The sequence below is a fragment of the Muscardinus avellanarius genome, assembly GCF_963383645.1.
Source record: "Muscardinus avellanarius genome assembly, chromosome: 5".
NCBI lineage: Eukaryota > Metazoa > Chordata > Mammalia > Rodentia > Gliridae > Muscardinus > Muscardinus avellanarius.
In genome coordinates, this window is record NC_137790.1 from 119,617,588 (window position 1) to 119,634,487 (window position 16,900).

The 16,900-nt window shown below is 38.3% G+C and overlaps 1 protein-coding gene across 1 annotated transcript in view; it reads left to right on the top strand.

Moving 5' to 3' along the window:
• The window catches only part of MME (membrane metalloendopeptidase), a gene marked incomplete at both ends in the record, with an annotated part of 84,927 nt that extends 69,045 nt beyond the window's left edge, over positions 1-15,882 (top strand). Inside the window, 6 exons of the mRNA XM_080696321.1 lie at positions 1,232-1,351; positions 4,113-4,246; positions 4,349-4,414; positions 6,287-6,382; positions 6,709-6,785; positions 15,783-15,882. Of these exons, the coding sequence (XP_080552447.1) occupies positions 1,232-1,351; positions 4,113-4,246; positions 4,349-4,414; positions 6,287-6,382; positions 6,709-6,785; positions 15,783-15,882 (593 nt within the window). The remainder of the gene's footprint in view (positions 1-1,231; positions 1,352-4,112; positions 4,247-4,348; positions 4,415-6,286; positions 6,383-6,708; positions 6,786-15,782) is intronic.
• Between the last annotated feature and the right edge of the window lie 1,018 nt (positions 15,883-16,900).

The window sequence follows — 16,900 nt, forward strand, 5'->3', positions numbered from 1 at the left end:
AATGTGGAGGAGGGGAGAGAGGGAAGGACATGGGGGAGATGGAGAAGTAGAGATGACAGTGGAGTCAAGAGTCAGGAGAAGATGTGCTCAGCTGGAGAGGCATGAGAGGCCACCCAGGGCTCCTCAGCAGCAGAAGAACTGTGACCTTCAGCGCTCTTTAGTCTGGCAGTAGTAAGATTAAGAGGAAAGATTTGATTCGGGAGAGATAGTAAGCAGGTGAGACCGGACATGGGAAGACCAGTTAGGAAATCAAACAGTTCTTGAGACAATGAATGTAAACAGATATGGTGGCCATCAGACTGACCAAAGAGAAAACACTGGATGCTACCAGAAGGAAGACACATCACCTGGGCTTGACATTGGAGGGTCTGTGAGGCATAAAAATGCAGGAAGTTAGCACATCACTACAGATGTCGAGGTAGACTTATGGGAACCACAGTTTGTTTATACTTTTTAGCACACTCTAATAAATTAAGACCATTACTCATTCATTGATCACTGATTGCTCATTCATTCAACACATTCCTGAGCACTAGTTATGTCCTAGCACTGTTCTAGTTTTAGGCTCTGGAGATAAAGCACTAAAAAAACAAATGGGCCTAAAATCAATCAAACAAATATATGTACAGATAAACAAATCTCTGTTCCAAAAAGCTAAAATTTGAGGTTCTGGGATTGGAGTGAAGCAGATAGATAGAAGTATTCAGACCATAAACAAAGAAATAAACAGCATAAAAGGCAGTCATAGGCGACTTGATTAAAATAAAATAAGGTTATGTGATAGAGGGACTTTGATTTGAGTGGCTCTATTTACTTAAGATGCATTGTAGATGGATAATACAGTTCATAAATAGCATTAAAGAGAACACTTATGTTATTGTGTTACTATTTCTTCCAAATATGGACAAGGACCTTCTGGTTATGTACATTCTAAATTTTCCTTGACCCTAACTCCTTACAGCAAAAAGAAAAAAATATTCTTAAAAATCTTTAAAAAGACTTAAAAGTGTATTGTGATGAATAAATCATAGGTTATGGTGCCCCTCCAGGATGATATCTTAGTTGTCATCAATAATAAAGGACTTGCACTTTTACTATCAAAGAAGATTTTTGTATAGACCTAGTAAAACTAGCATAATGGAAAGCAGATTAGCAAGCTCGAAGCCAAAGGCCTCTTGCCATTGCATAAATGATGCTATAGATTATCTTGAACCAACTTCTTTCCTTATAGTCTTTCCAGCTGGAATCCTGCAACCCCCCTTCTTCAGTGCCCAGCAGTCCAACTCATTGAACTACGGAGGCATCGGCATGGTCATAGGACACGAAATCACCCATGGCTTTGATGACAATGGTAAAGGCCAGATGGCATTTTCCTTTGGCTGAGATACATCCTCATGAATTTGGCTATGAGTTATTATAGTTTATCAGTACAAAGCTATATTTATTCATCTCTGTATCATCGACCTAACTTCTACTACAACTTTCAGTTTTCCTTTTTTAAAACTTTTATTTGATGCATTATTATACATAATACTAGGGTACAGAATGATGAAAACATATATATATATATATACACAAGTCTTGGAGCACTTCCTTTTTTTCTGTAGCACTGGGGATTACACAGAGACATTCTACCTCCAAGCTACAAACCCCAGCTCTATTTTTTATTACAAAACTATTGAATATGTACACAATGGAATTCTAATCAGCCATAAAGAAAAACACAATTGTGTCATTTACAGGGAAATGGATGGAACTGGAGAACATTATCCTAAGTGAGATTAGTCAGCCACAAAAAATAAGAAATCAGATGTTCTCCCCAATATGCAAAAGCTAGGGAAAAAATGAGTCATAGGAGGAAATCCAGATGAAGAAGGAGATACCATAGAGGAGCAAATAAGGGGGATGGGAGGAGGGAAAAGGAAAGAGGGAAGTTCTCTAATGTTCATGATGTACATTCACAAACATATCAATAACTAAGCCAAACATGAGAGAAGGGAGGGGGAGGGAATGGGACAGGAGTTGGGGAAGGGCTAATTGGGTGCTGTGTGCATGTGTGCCTCCACCATCTTGTACTCCATTAAGATGTATGACTACAATGCACCAATAAAAAGTTAAAAAAGAAGATCAAAATATTTTAATAGTACAATAAGTAATATGTACTTTATGCTCCAAGAGAACAAAGCAAATATTCACATAGAAAAAGCACTGTGATATTTGTCAACACCAGTAATAATTGTTTGATCTTATTTTCTGATTGTATGGCGGCTTATCTTACTAGATTCTTAGAGGGCAGGGTTTAATGTCTTAAAATGAGAAGTCGAGTCAGAAAACATTGTCTAGACAAGTGCCCATAAGACTCTTTTTTAATTTTTTTTATTGGTGCATTGTATTCATACATCATAATGGGGTAAAAAAAAAAAAAACTTGTGTAGACATACATGCACACATCACCCAGTTAGCCCCTACCCAATCCCTACGCCATTCCCTCCCCATCCCTCCTTTCCATGCTTGGCTTAGTTGTTGACTTCTATATGTTTGTTTAAGTACATAATGTGCTTTAGAAAGTTTCCTTCTTCCCCCCTCAATTAGGTTGCCTTATGTACTCCTTTTTAGGATCTCCTTTTTCATCTAGAGTTCCTCCTATGATCCATTTCTCCTTACTTTTCACATATTAGGGAAAGCATCTGGTTTCTTATTTTTTGTGACTGACTAATCTCACTTAGTATAATGTCCTCCAGTTTCATCCATTTCCCTGTAAATGATGTAATTGTGTTTTTTTTTATGGCTGAGCAAAATTCCATTGTGTACATAATCCCACAGTTTTGTAATCCATTCATCTGTTGATGGACATCTTGGCTGGTTCCATAGTTCGGCTATGGTGAATTGTGCAACTATGAACATAGATACACATGCATTAGTTTGGTAGTTTGGTTTCCTTTCTTTTGGGTAGATACTCAGAAGTGGTATTGCTGGGTCAAATGGTAAATTTGTTCCCATTCTTCTGAGGATCCTCTATACTGTTTTCCAAAGTGGTTGCACTAATTTGCAATCCCACCAACAATGTTTTAGAGTTCCCACTTCTCCACATCCTCGCCAGCATCTGTTGTTGTTTGTGTTTTGAATGATTGCCTGCTTGCCACTCAAGACTTTGTTTTGTGTTGTTTTCATGTTATCCCTACTGCCTAGTTCAGGCTCTTGAAAATAGTAGACACTGAATATTTATATGCTTCCCTAAATGCAATGTATATTTCAAGCTTTGGTGAAAGGAGAGAGAAATAGAAATAACGATGTGGCATATGTAAAGAGACAATAGTTGAAATTATAACAAGATGAGTTTGCAAGTGGAAGAAATAGGAAGAGAATGATAGCAAGGAAATAATCATTAACTAAGCCCAGTATTAGAGAGCCAGAGGGAGAGAAATACATGGGAAGGTTACAATTTTAAAGAAAACCTAAGTCAGTGACTATTAGTTCAATCAAACTATGCCACAATCTTAACAGACAGGTACTAGTCTTACAAGTTCGGGCACATAAAACGCTTGTGCAAAGTAGTTACCATGCTAGGAATTGGTGGAATCAGCAAGTGGGTCCAAGTAGCTTGGCTTTATACAACCCTTTTCCTAGTCTCTACATCATAGGTAAATATTAAGAATATGATCAAATTAAGTATCAAAACATGATATATATGGTTAGAGCCCAGAAAGGAGATCAGTGTTCAGGTATGGTGGGGAAACTTCCAAAGAAAAAATAGATGTGTATGTTTATGGGTATGTGTATGTGCACACTCAGAGTAGAGAAAAACCATGAGCCATAGTACCTCATGGTTCAAGTAAAAGCACCCACCAGAACAATGCATTGGCTCAGGAGTGTTTGATCGGGTGGCCTCACCTGAGCTTCAAGAGCCAAGTGATGGGATGTCTGAGTCAACACTGAGATGCACAAGCAAAATAGCTCTACAGTCCAGGCTTTCCCAGCTCTGTGGATGAGGGAGGATGATAGCTCTTTTATCATCTGCCAAATGCAGTGTTTTCCACACAGCAGTATTTCCATCTTAGCATTTCAAAAATATCTTATTGTAATTCTTGCAGTAATGAGTTTCCATTTTACAGGCAGAAATTTCAACAAGGATGGAGACCTCGTTGACTGGTGGACACAACAGTCTGCAAATAATTTCAAAGAGCAATCCCAGTGCATGGTGTACCAGTATGGAAACTTCTCCTGGGACCTTGCAGGTGGACAGCATGTATGTCATTAGGGGTCTCCAGAAGTTTTCAACATGTTCAATCATGAATAAATTATTGGTGCTTTTCTAAGCAATCTCAAAAGAGAATCTTTATTTTAACAGCTAAATGGAATTAATACCCTGGGAGAGAACATTGCTGATAATGGTGGTATTGGCCAAGCTTACAGAGTGAGTAACAACAAGTTCTTTTCACATTAATGATGGGAGTTTTTACTCATCACATTTAATCATTTATTTACAACCTTTTGCAAAATACACATAATCAACAAGAGAGGAATAGAAAGTGAAAACTATGAAAGGAGAAAGGGTATTATAAATGTGCCAAACTTAAGAGTCAATGTTGTTAATGTGAAGAAGATGAACATTATTATCCTAAGTTTCCAAAAAGCCAAGAAATGGAAACAGTGAATGATTTAACCACGGAAATGGGAAGAGACACAAGTTCTCTAGAGGAGGCAACATTAAGAAATCATCTCTGAAATAAATTTCTTAGAAAAGATTTCGTGTAAGGACATAGTCTGCTCACACATTTCTCCATATCCACTGGGCTACTTGAAGATGGTCAAGTGATCTCTAAAGTTCTCTCTCTCTCTGAGATGTTTCCTCTTCCTTGTCCCTGGTGTCCCAGAATGTCAGCTTCTCCACAAGTCAGTTCCCCCTCAGAGTATGGCCATGTTTCTCTTCCTTATATTGCGGCCTGAATGCTTCTTGACAATAAGTTGGAACCAACATAGACTCTCTTTGTTTACCATCTCTCAGGGAGTATTTTCCTTTTTCCTGATATTCAGAAGATGTTGTGCAAATCATATTTTTTTGCCTATCACTTGGTTATCTCAGTGGAAGGGTAAATCCAGGGTAAGGGTAATGAAGGGTAAGTCCCTGTCATTCTGCCTTGGCTGGAAGTGGCAGGCATTGACACTCTTGATCATTCAGTGGATATGATGTAAAGCCAGATTAAGAATCACTGCTATAAAACTCTAGTCCCACTTTGGGATATAGTCCTTCCATAAAGATTCACACCTAGAACCTATACAGAATTATAATAATGAAGCAAATTACAATTGTGCTCACATTTTACTTGACTTGGAAACTACATGAATTCTTTGCATATAATGCCTCATCACTCTGCAGAGATTGTGAATTCCCTAAAAGGCAACAGGCATAATCTCATATCCCCAGAATCTTTACATAGTAGATACTCAATACATCTACATTGTTTGTGAATAGAAATAAATGCAATACATCTTTTGCTTAACTAATTGATCATCTTTTTTGGAAGAAATTATAAATGACACATCTCAGAAAGTCTGTTGTCAATCCATTTCTAAATATATTTATTGTAGGAAAGCTACATTTTATTCAAGTGTCCATAAAACCTTCAGTATTAAGAACATTTTCGGAAATTCAAGTTCCCTAAATTCTTTCCTCTTAAGGGAACTGAGATTCATTCCATATTGTTCTGTTTTCAGTGAACCAGAATAGTTTTTTCTATCACTTGGTTATCTCAGTGGAAGGGTAAATTCAGTCCCTTTTCATTCTGCCTTGATTCATGGGAATCTAAGGCCTGGAATCATAGGCCTCTAAGAGACTTCATGAAACTCTTGATGTTTTGGCAGAATCACTCAAACTAAGTCTGGTGTGAGTCTGTTTGCTCAGAGTAACTAAGATAAATATGGCACTTACAGATGATTCCACTGGTAATCCATTCTTCCAACTGGCTTGACTTACCCATGTATCTGCTGAATGTCATTTAGATAAGTTTTCCATGATTTAGTTAAGTCATTCATTCGGCTTTTATTGTTTATCTAACAGGAACAGGTTCTTAGCATCTGCTAATCAGTTTCTTATTCTCTTCAGATCATTTATAATTATAGTTTCTCTTCTAATTTATGAAATGTGGTAGGTTGCCATATCTACAGATATTATGAAGTTAATTTTGAAAAAAATTATTAATTACTTGGTTGTATGGTTTTTTTACATAGATCTATTTGTAAATTTAGAAATTATAAACATCACATTTCTGTTTTACTAACTATCTAGGCCTATCAGAATTATGTTAAAAAGAATGGTGAAGAAAAATTACTTCCTGGACTTGACTTAAATCACAAACAACTGTTCTTCTTGAACTTTGCTCAGGTATTATGTCTTTCTTGATTGATAAATATGAAACTCATTCTGAGTTATGATTTCACAGTAAGTTAGGTATTGCATGCTGAGTTTTCTGGTTTTTATCAATCGTGGCAGGACCTTTGACTTAACTAGCTTTCATTGCTTATAACAGAATGTCAGATCATATTCATGATAAATAGTTCTCTTTCGAGTTGCCCTTTATTATTTGAAGAGTCAGTGGTTGAAGAATGCAGAATTCCCATTTAATTTTTATTTTTTCCCAACCTTATCCAACCAATAATCTTTGCTTAGACCTAAGCACACTGCTTTGTTTTTCCTATTTCTATCTCTAGGTGTGGTGTGGGACCTACAGGCCAGAGTATGCAATCAACTCCATTAAAACAGATGTGCATAGTCCAGGCAATTTCAGGTACGTGGCTATGAATAGCAATCTGGGTGCTCTGATATTGGCTCCATTGCTTCTGCATTTAGAATTTGGCCTTTTCTAACTGTGATTCTGTAAGATAAGGAAATCTGGTACTTTCGCATGTGTGCATGTCAAAGACAAGACCAAGAGAACACATCAGGACAGTGTACACGTGCAGAGCTCTGCTGCTTTTCTTCAGAATGTAGATGTCCTGGGTTCAGTATTTGTGGATTCTAGCAAAGATGTTGCCTGAGACAATGGCTCCATTTGAAGCTAGCAAAAGCACATTTCCAAGTGCCTTTGGATAATGTGGGCCTAGATCAGTGAGCTCCAAATTCCAGAGAATGATTTCCATCCAAAGTAAAAGGAAACTTTTTACTGATCAGAAGGTTCTCGACTTGGAGTAACTGAACTCCTAAGCTCCAGGACAGAGTACCTGGAAGCACAGTTTGAAAAACAACCCATCAAGGTTACTAAGGAAAAATCCTCTGCAAAGAAATGGATTGAGTTAGCAGATACTTAATGTCCTTGGCAAATTAGAACAGCTAAGAATTCGGTGGACTAAAAGAAAATCACTCCAAGCAATGTTTGAATGTTAAATCTTCAATCCCTATGCGCCCGTTTCAAGACTGAATCCTTAATGCTGTCCCCTCCATTACTCTAACATTTAATCATCCATTTACTGATCAACAACACCTCTCAAGCAAAGAAAGTCTGGGAGAAAAAAAACTTAAAAATGTGTAGGGTGGTTGGAAAATGAAGTTGGAAGAACAAAATGGAACTAATGGGCTAATTTGTTTAATTTTTTAAAAAAACTAACCTAAAATGGATGCAGACACAGTCCCTCAATAATTTACTACTAGAGAAAACACTTTCAATTTTGAAGAAATAACATAGTACATTTAAAATACTAAAGAATCCACTTGGCTTGTTCTAGTATCTTCATTGTTATTATCATAATCACCATTTAGTATTTGCCTTAACAGTTCTTGTCCTGGGTTCAATCTTCAGTACTGAAAAAAAAAAAATCATTCGTGCAACTGTTTATTGTAAGCCTACTTTCTGTGGAATGTAAGTTACTTTTAGACCTCCTAGTGCATCCAAATTAGCTGCTTTTTAGGTCATGAGCTAAAAAGGAAAAAAAAAAACAAAATCACTGCATCAATTCCTGTTATGGTTTATACAAAATTCTTCTGGTTTAAAAATTTTCAAGTTTTTTTTTTTTAACCTTACTGGAGTCTCCAGAAGTTAAAGTATAGGAATCTAATTCTCAGGATAGCAGAGAACATTTATAAACTCACTCAAACCGCCAATCTACTCTTTCAGTGTTTTGCCCTGCAAATCTCTATGAACTACAGCAGGTGTCCATAAAGACCTGGGTGAATTTAATTCTGATTATTGTAATACTATAAATCTGCCATCCTCAAAGAATAAAGGGCCGCAAATTATTTTTGTAATAAGTCAGATTTGTCTCTTTTGAGTAGTAACATTTTAATCTGAATCACTGGATCAAAAAAAAATCTTTATTTAAAATACATACCTTTTTGCCTCAACACAATATGCTGAACCACACTTAAACATTCTTTTTGATGAAACAAACTATGGTGGTGATCATTAGTTATGCTTTTCTTGCTCCTTAATTTAGTGAAATCTTCACAAATCTATAGTGTGTAAAACTGTTTATTCATATACTACTTGTGCTATTATTAGGGTTTTTTGGTATGCTCAATTCTTCCCTAATACTAGCTATTAAGATTAGCTCCTGTGCTTCAGTTTCTTGACATTTAAACTAAGGAATAAATTATCATGAAAATTATTATATGATTAATGTTATGCATATGAAGTGCCTATTACATATATGTGTTTAAAAATCAGTGCTAGGATTGTTTTTAGATAAGAGATCTGAACAGGATGGGAATTCTTTTTTTTTTTTTTTTTTTTTTTTTGCGGGTCTGGGGATGGAACCCAGGGGCATTCTACCTCCAAGCTACACCCCAGCCCTAGTTTTATTCTTTATTTTGAAACAGGGTCTCACTAAGTTGTGGAGGGCCTAAGTAGCTGAGGCTGTCTGCAAACCACCATCCTCCTGTCTCAGCCTCCCAAAGGCTGGGATTACAAGCGTGCGCCACCACGACCAGCTAAGATGGGAATTTTTATGAAAAGAGGTTTGAACTTTCCAACATTCCCCAATCAGGTCATAGTTAAGTGCTTTTTGTGATCATGTCTTATGTTCTGCACAGTTCAGAACATCAGTAACAGGTTGCTGGTTAAGTGATAAGTATGCAATTGTTTTCCACCCTCAAAACATTTTTTTACTATAAATATGTGGAAGTATTTGTGTCTTTAGTTTTTGTTATTGTTGTTATTCAGACTCCAAAGGTATCTCTTTGACTATTTTTCATTCATAGTAAGAGGGTGTGTGTGTGTGTGTGTGTGTGTGTGTATGGAATGCCAACCTTTTGTTAAGGAAATTATTATTTTCTCTGGAGGTAAAGGGATTTCCTTGGCAATGATTCAGCTTACATTTAGCTTTGGAAACGGGCTGCTTCCTGGCTATACAAAGTAAAACATATTTTTTAAAAACCAACAGGCATTGAGTTGCAGTGAAAAGTTGTGCTTGGTGTTGTATGTGAAAATATTTTCAAAATTGTGGGAGATTTGTGAACCATTTGCTTAGATAGCCAGACATTGAAAACAAAAGGCAAAATACAGTTGATATAAAGATGAAATCTATGAAACCATATTTATTAGGTCTAACCTATAATTGTGCTTCATAAGTAAAGTTACAATAAACTTTTCCAGCCTTCCGTACTTAAAATATATAGAAAACATTTCTCATTAATACACTAGGAATTAAATCCACAATTTAGATATTGACTTCTTTTTGGAAACCCAGTTTTTGGTTAGACATCCATAGTCACATTGGAGAATGATTATTTGTTATAATAATATTTACTATATAGTCTAAAAAGCATTTGTAGTTTTTTAAATAAAATATTTTTATATAACATATAAGGTATGAGCCGGTTGTGGTGGCCCATGCTTGTAATCCCAGGATTTGAGAGGCTGAGACAGGAGGACCATGGTTTGTGGACAGCCTCAGCTACTTAGTGAGGCCTTTCACAATGTAGTGAGACCCTGTTTCAAAATAAAGAATACAAAAAAATACAGCTGTAGGTGTAACTTGGAGGTAAAATGCTCCTGGGTTCAATCCCCAGTATCACAAAAAATAAATAAAATATATAAGGTATGATTGTTTTTGTGGTACTGGGGTTCCTGGAAACCCTTCTACCTCTGGGCTACACTCCCAGACCTATTTTATATTTTTAATGGAAACAGGGTCTCTTAAGCCAGAGAGGCTGCCTTTGAACCTGCAGAATCCTCCTGTCTCCACCTCCCAAGCGCAGGGATTACAAGCATGCGCCACCACTCCTGGCGTGGGTATGATAATTTTTAAAGTGACTCAAGGTAAACACAATTATTTATTATTATTATTATTATTATTATTATTATTATTATTGTACTGGGGGTGGAACCCAGAGGCTTTCTACCTCCGGGCTATACTCCCTGACCTATTTTATACTTTATTTGGAAACAGGGTCTCACTAAGTAGCTGAGGCTGGCTTCGAACCTGTGCGATCCTCCTGTCTCAGCCTCCCAAGCTCAGGGATTACAAATGTGTGCCACCACGCCCGGCTATTAAATTATTAAGCTTAATTTGTTCAATATTATCTTCTACTCAGGGAAAAATAGCACTTTATAGAAATAACACTACTAAAAATTCAAGTAATGTTTTTTATGGTTTAATTTCTAATATTTAAGGAATAATATTTTTGGGAGGGGTAATCTATCGCTGAGCTGCATCACCAGCCCTTTTCATTTTTTTATTCTGAGACAGGTTCTTGCTAATTGCTAAGGCTAGAGTTGAACTTGCAATCCTCCTGCCTCTACCTCCCAAGTTTCTTGGGATTTTAAGCATGTATCACCAAGCCCAGCTCAAAACACATTCTCTCTAGTGCTTAATGTAGTTATTCTCAACTAATATAGCTATTTTGTTTCTTATAATTTATCGTGCTTAGACTAACTTCTTTAAAATTCTAATGTTTTCCCCATTTACCTTAACCCATAGTAATTGCTTCCTGATATAAATATTAGGATGAATTTTCATGAGCTTTGTAGAATTTCTATTAGCATTTACTAATCTTTAGCAGCTACCTAGGAATCTCTTACTGCATTTATTATTTAAGAATATATGGTGGAATATATGCTTTTCAATATGGCTTTGGAAGAACCACAAAAATTAATTGATGATAAAAATTAGACAGTTTATTCATGAATGAAACTAGTTAAATTTGTAGCTAAGTAATTCGTTCAAAACAAGAAATAAGATTTACAAAAGACCTATTAATTGTTAATTTTTTAATTAAAAAAAGTTTATTCAGTAACCCAAAAATTCAATTAATTGTAATCAGGAGTAGTCAAGAGATGTCAGAGATCAAAAAAAACCACTCTTGGTCACATGGACGTTCACTTCATTATCTCTGAAATGTTTTTTATTACAAGTAATTATTTGCCAAAGAAATAAACAGCAGCAGCACGGTAAACTATTTTATAAAATAAAAGCTTCAGGCAAATCACCTTAAGAAATCATCAAGGCAAGTTTTTATCTTCCCTTTTTATAAATACAAATTCAGGAGCCACATCGTTTTCATGTAGCATGGAATTCATATTATTATCATATGTAATATTGTGAAATATGATCTCACTCTTCGAGCCAGGGATTCATCATATTAATAATGGATCCACTTTCCCAAGTGAGTGTTCATATCACCCACCCAAAGTTCAGTGTTATAAACACCAAACATTAAGTAGAGACCTAGGAAAGTAAGGGAAGCCCTGGTGTGTTGTCGACCTAATTATTTGGAATCTAATTATCTAAGTGAAGTCTTTGGATGGAGACAGAGGAGCTGAGTGTGCGATCGCTAAGCCTTTCTGTACTGCTAATTCCCCACGGTGTTTTCTCAGGAATGGTCTTTCTTTGAGGTTTTTTCCTTCTTTATTTTGTTTTCCCTTAAAGAGACATGTAGAGTTAAGTCGTTTGTCCTGAGGTATTTGTACCCATATAACTAAACCTAAAACGCCGTCCTTTTCTAAAAATTTAATAGAATAAAAACAAAGAAGTCCAGTTCTAGTTCTTTCACAGACTCATGTTGTCAACTAGAGAGCCCCTTCCCCAGGAGGAAGGGGAGGAGGGCACGGGCCACCACAGCCACCATCTCTGGCCAGGAGCTGCAGCTTCCTGACTAAAGGTCTAGAGAAGTCTAGACCCTGAGAGATCAAAGACCTATGGCAAGTCCTGACTTTTAAATCCTCTGCTTCCCACCCACACAGCCCCTTTGTACTCACCTACATTTTTAGAAGTTTGTTTGTTCATTTCATTGATTTCTTGTGTATTGGTTTACGAACAACAAAAATCTATCTCACAGTTCCGGATACTAAAATGCAGCCACCGTAGTCAGGTTTTGATAAAAGTTGTCTTCCAGCCAGGGCGAGGTGGCACATGCTTGTAATCCCAGCATTCGGGAGGCTGAGATTGGAGGTTCGCGGACAGCCTCAGCTACTTAGTGAGGCCCTCCGCAACTTAGTGAGACCCTGTTTCAAAAATAAAGAATTTAAAAAAAAAAGTTGTCTTCCAGCTTGCCAACTACAGATTTTCTGTTGTGTCCTCACATAGTCCAAAGAGTGAATTTTGGTTTTGAACATTTCAGGTTTAAGAAATGGACACGTACATTTTTTTAAGTCAAGCCAGGTATGATGGCTCATGCCTGTAATCACAGTACTTGGGAGGCTGAGACAGGAGGATCACAGATTCGAGGACAGTCACAGCAAGTAGTGAGACTCTCATCAACCTAGTGAGACCCTGTTTCAAAATAAAAATAAAATAGGGCTGGGAGTGTATCTCCAAGGTAGAATGACCCTGGGTTCAATTCCCAGTACCACACACACACACACACACACAAAAAAAAAAAAAAAAAAAAAAAAAAATTAAGTCAAGCACTAAAGCTCCTGGCCTAAGCTAGAAAGTAAGAAATTAAGTTCCAGTCATTTATTAGTGTTCTTCCTTCTAGAGGTTATCACACAGACCTAGAAATTACAGAACAGGCCGGACGCAGTTGCGGTCGTGCACACTTGTAATCCCCGTGCTTGGGAGGCTGAGACAGGAGGATTGCACAGGTTCAAAGCCAGCCTCAGCTACTTACTGAGGCTCTCAGCAACTTAGTGAGACCCTGTTTCCAAATAAAGTATAAAATAGGTCTGGGAGTGTAGCTCAGAGGTGGAAAAACCCCTGGGTTCCACCCCCAGTACAGAAAAAAAAAGTTTGCATCCTCCCAGTAGGATAGGGGGATGGGGGAGGAGCAGAAGGTGAGTTGATGTGTTGATGGTGACACACACGCACGCACACACACACACACACACACACACACACACACACACACACGTCAGGCTCAGAAAGTCCATAGGGGTCACTTTCCTGCAGTGAGGAGACGGGGAGCTCCCTGACTCTCCTAGTTGGCCCACAGTAGCAAATGAACTACAAAGCTCTGAGCAGATTTTTCTTCATAACTTCTTTTTTTTTTTTTCAGTAGTAGGAATTGAATCCAGGGGCATTCTACCTCAGAGCTACACCCCCAGCCCTATATTTTTTGTTCTTCATTTTGAAACAGAGTCTCACTAAGTTGCAAAGGGCCTCACTAAGTAGCTGAGGCTGGCTGCGAGCTGTGATCCTTCTGTCTCAGCCTCCCGAATGCTGGGGTTACAAATGTGCGCCACCACACCCGGCTTTCTCATAACTTCTGCATGGGACCCACCATGGCTGGTTGGTTGAGTACGCGCTGAGCCCTGAGAGGTAGAATACCGTGAGGGGTTTTGCAAGTGTTTTGCCCTCATAGAAGTTACAGTCTACGAGCCGGACGTGGTGGCGCACGCTGGTAATCCTAGCAATAGGGGGGCTGAGACAGGAAGTTCTCAGTTCATGGACAGCCTCAGCTACTTAGTGAGGCCCTTTGCAATGTAGTGAGACCCTGTTTCAAAATAAAGAATGACAAAAAACAGGGCTGGGGGTGTAGCTCAGAGGTAGAATGCCCCTGGGTTCCATCCCCAGTACTGCGAAAGAAAGAAAAAACAGAAGGAAGGAAGGAAGGAAGGAAGGAAGGAAGGAAGGAAGGAAGGAAGGAAGGAAGGGAGGGAGGGAGGGAAGGAAGGAAAAGAAGGAATTATGGTGTTTGGGTGGGTAGGTCAACAAGGCAGGAGACCAAATCATGGTGAATTGTAATACCTGCTTAGATGGGCCGGGACAAGTGGGCAGAACTAGCTTAGCATTCAAGAAGGCCATCAAGGAGGTGACATTTTGACAGGCTTGAAGGCTGCAAAAGAGTTAACCAGGCATCCTCATCCAAGGAGGAGCATCTTTCCTGGGGAACTGAGGTTGGCAGGAGCAGCCAGCCCTGAAGGGGAAGGGTGTGGCTGGTTTGGGGAAAGGAAATTAGGTCAGTGTAGCTTGAGCTTAATGAGGAGAAGGAGAAATCTTCCTTGAGGAATCAGCCACTGAGAGGAGTGGATGTCCTTCCAGCCCCCCTGGAAAACTTGAAGGAAGAAAATTGTGGAATCGGAGGATTTGTATTTATTTCTTTATTGTTGTTTTGTGTGATGCTGAGGACAGAATCCTGGACCTCAGGTGTGCTAGGCAAGAATTCTACCACTGAGCTACACCTTATCCCTCTGATTTTGTGTGTGTGTGTGTCACGTGTAGTACTGGGGATGGAACCCAGGGTCATTTTACCTTCGATCTACACCCCCAGCCCTGTTTTTTAAATTTATTCATCCTTTATTTTGAAACAGGGTCTCACTGAATTGCAAAGGGCCTCACTAAGTAGCTAAGGCTGGCCATGAACAGTGATCCTCCTGCCTCAGCCTCCTGAATGCTGGGATTACAAGCGTGCACCACCATACTCGGCTCTCATTCCTCTGATTTCAGTTGTTAAAGATCCCTCAGACTTCTGGGTGGAAATGGGTTGGAGGGTTGACAAGGGCTAAGATACCTACCTGGTGGCACATCTGCTATGAATGGAGGGTTCTGTAAGTCAGAGGACTCCTATCACTGGTTCCTGGGCTTCATATCCCCGATTCCGCCCTCCTTCCAGGCAGGGGAGTGTGGTGGGGGCCCTGGAGGGGGCAGAGGCGCTGGCCAGAGATTGGCATGACAGACTCACCTCTGCATCACTGCGTTGACCCCTGTCTTCCCTCAGATGCTGCTTGGTGCTGATAGTGTGCTGGTCAGTGTTGTTTTCACCCACTGGGATCAGAGATAAGAAGAAATGGGCATTTTTCCAGCCCTTTCCAGTTAACCAGGCTAAATCCAATTTCTGATATTTACAGAGGGCTTTGGTTTTTGTTTTTAGAAAAAGAAAAACAATTTCTCTGTCTTCTCTCCTAAATCGAATCAACAAAGATCTATTAAACGCCTATTATATTTAAGTTACTGTGGGAGCCCTTTCAAGATACACTGAGAAAATGTAATTTGATACTTTGCCCAAGCTCTTCTTACAAAACCACAATTCAAAATATGAATTGTTGATTTTAGAAACACATATAAGGTATTTATAAAGGATTCATTCTACATTATAACTTTAAGATGCAGGAAGTATTATTATTATATATACTTAAAAAAAAAACCTGAGGTACAGAGAGGCCTCATAGCCACACTAAACTTTGTGGTCTGTCTCCCAAATCTGTGCTTCTGACTCCTGATTTTTTTACTTCTCCAGTTAAAAGATCCATTAGTGAGAAGGAGTTGACTTGGACCAGGTTATTGTTATTGTTGTTGTTGTTGTTGTTAACTTTAAATTCCAGACCTACTGACCTGGTCTACATGGAGATGTTCTTCAGGACTCCAGCGTGGTATCAAAAATGTTGATGGTACCTTTTCTGTTTGTTTCGAAGGATAATTGGGACATTGCAGAACTCTGCTGAATTTTCAGAAGCCTTCCACTGCCCCAAGAATTCATATATGAATCCAGAAAAGAAATGCCGGGTTTGGTGATCTTCCTGAGAAGCAGTGCATTTCTTGTCCAAACAGACTTGCCAGCACCACAGAAGCAGTGAACTTCCTAGAGAAATGGGCCCTAGAGGTCACTAAAGTTACTTGGCGGCAATTAACGGAGATGAGAGCATCATAATACACATTAGGTTAATCTGGAAAGAGTGTCTGTCAGGTCAATCACTTCACACTGTGTAAATAATGTCGCATTTGTAAAGGTAGCGTTACCGTTCATTTGTGTTTTTAATGTGGTTTTCTAACAAGGGGAGAAGGAAGATGTTGAATCCATCTGGGCACCAAAGCACAGCAGTGATACGATAGTTTAAAACACATTGTCTCTGTAATTGTTTTTACTTTTGTCTGCAGCATTTATGTTCCTTCAAAACTATTCCAAAGAATTCTTATACATATTGGGGCCTTGGGGCTTACAGAGTTTTAATCTCATTTTGCCATACATTGGCTATTCATCTGCTCTCATTTTATTTTAAGCATTCTTTGGGCAAAAGTGAATGTCTACAACTGTTTTTGTTGTTGTTGTTGTTATATCTGCTTTACTGATGTTGAAATTCTTGGGGCCCCTCAAATTTTCTAAGCAACTTTCTTGCTGTCTCTGTCTCTCAAAATTTGGTCTTTTTAAGGGATTTGTAGTAATGTATAAAATAATTTTTATATTTAATTATTAATTACATTTATGACTAAGTAACTGTTATTAGATAATCACTGAATAGTGAGGTTTCAGACCAAGATAAGCAGCTCTGGACCAAGATCTCTAAAAGTGATGTACAGATGAAGATTTGAGACTTTTTAAACTTATAAATTATACTGATGAAAAGCTTTAAGCACAAACCTTGCCATGAAAATGTCATTGAACGGTTGTGTAGAGATATCTAATCCTTGTGGTTTACAAGCAGAATTGCCAAGACTAAATTTGTCACTGAGGGTGGCTTTGTTAAAAGGACAAAGATGCAGCCATGTAGCTCCATGAATCTTTATCTTTCCAGGTTTGTCATCTGATGGAAAT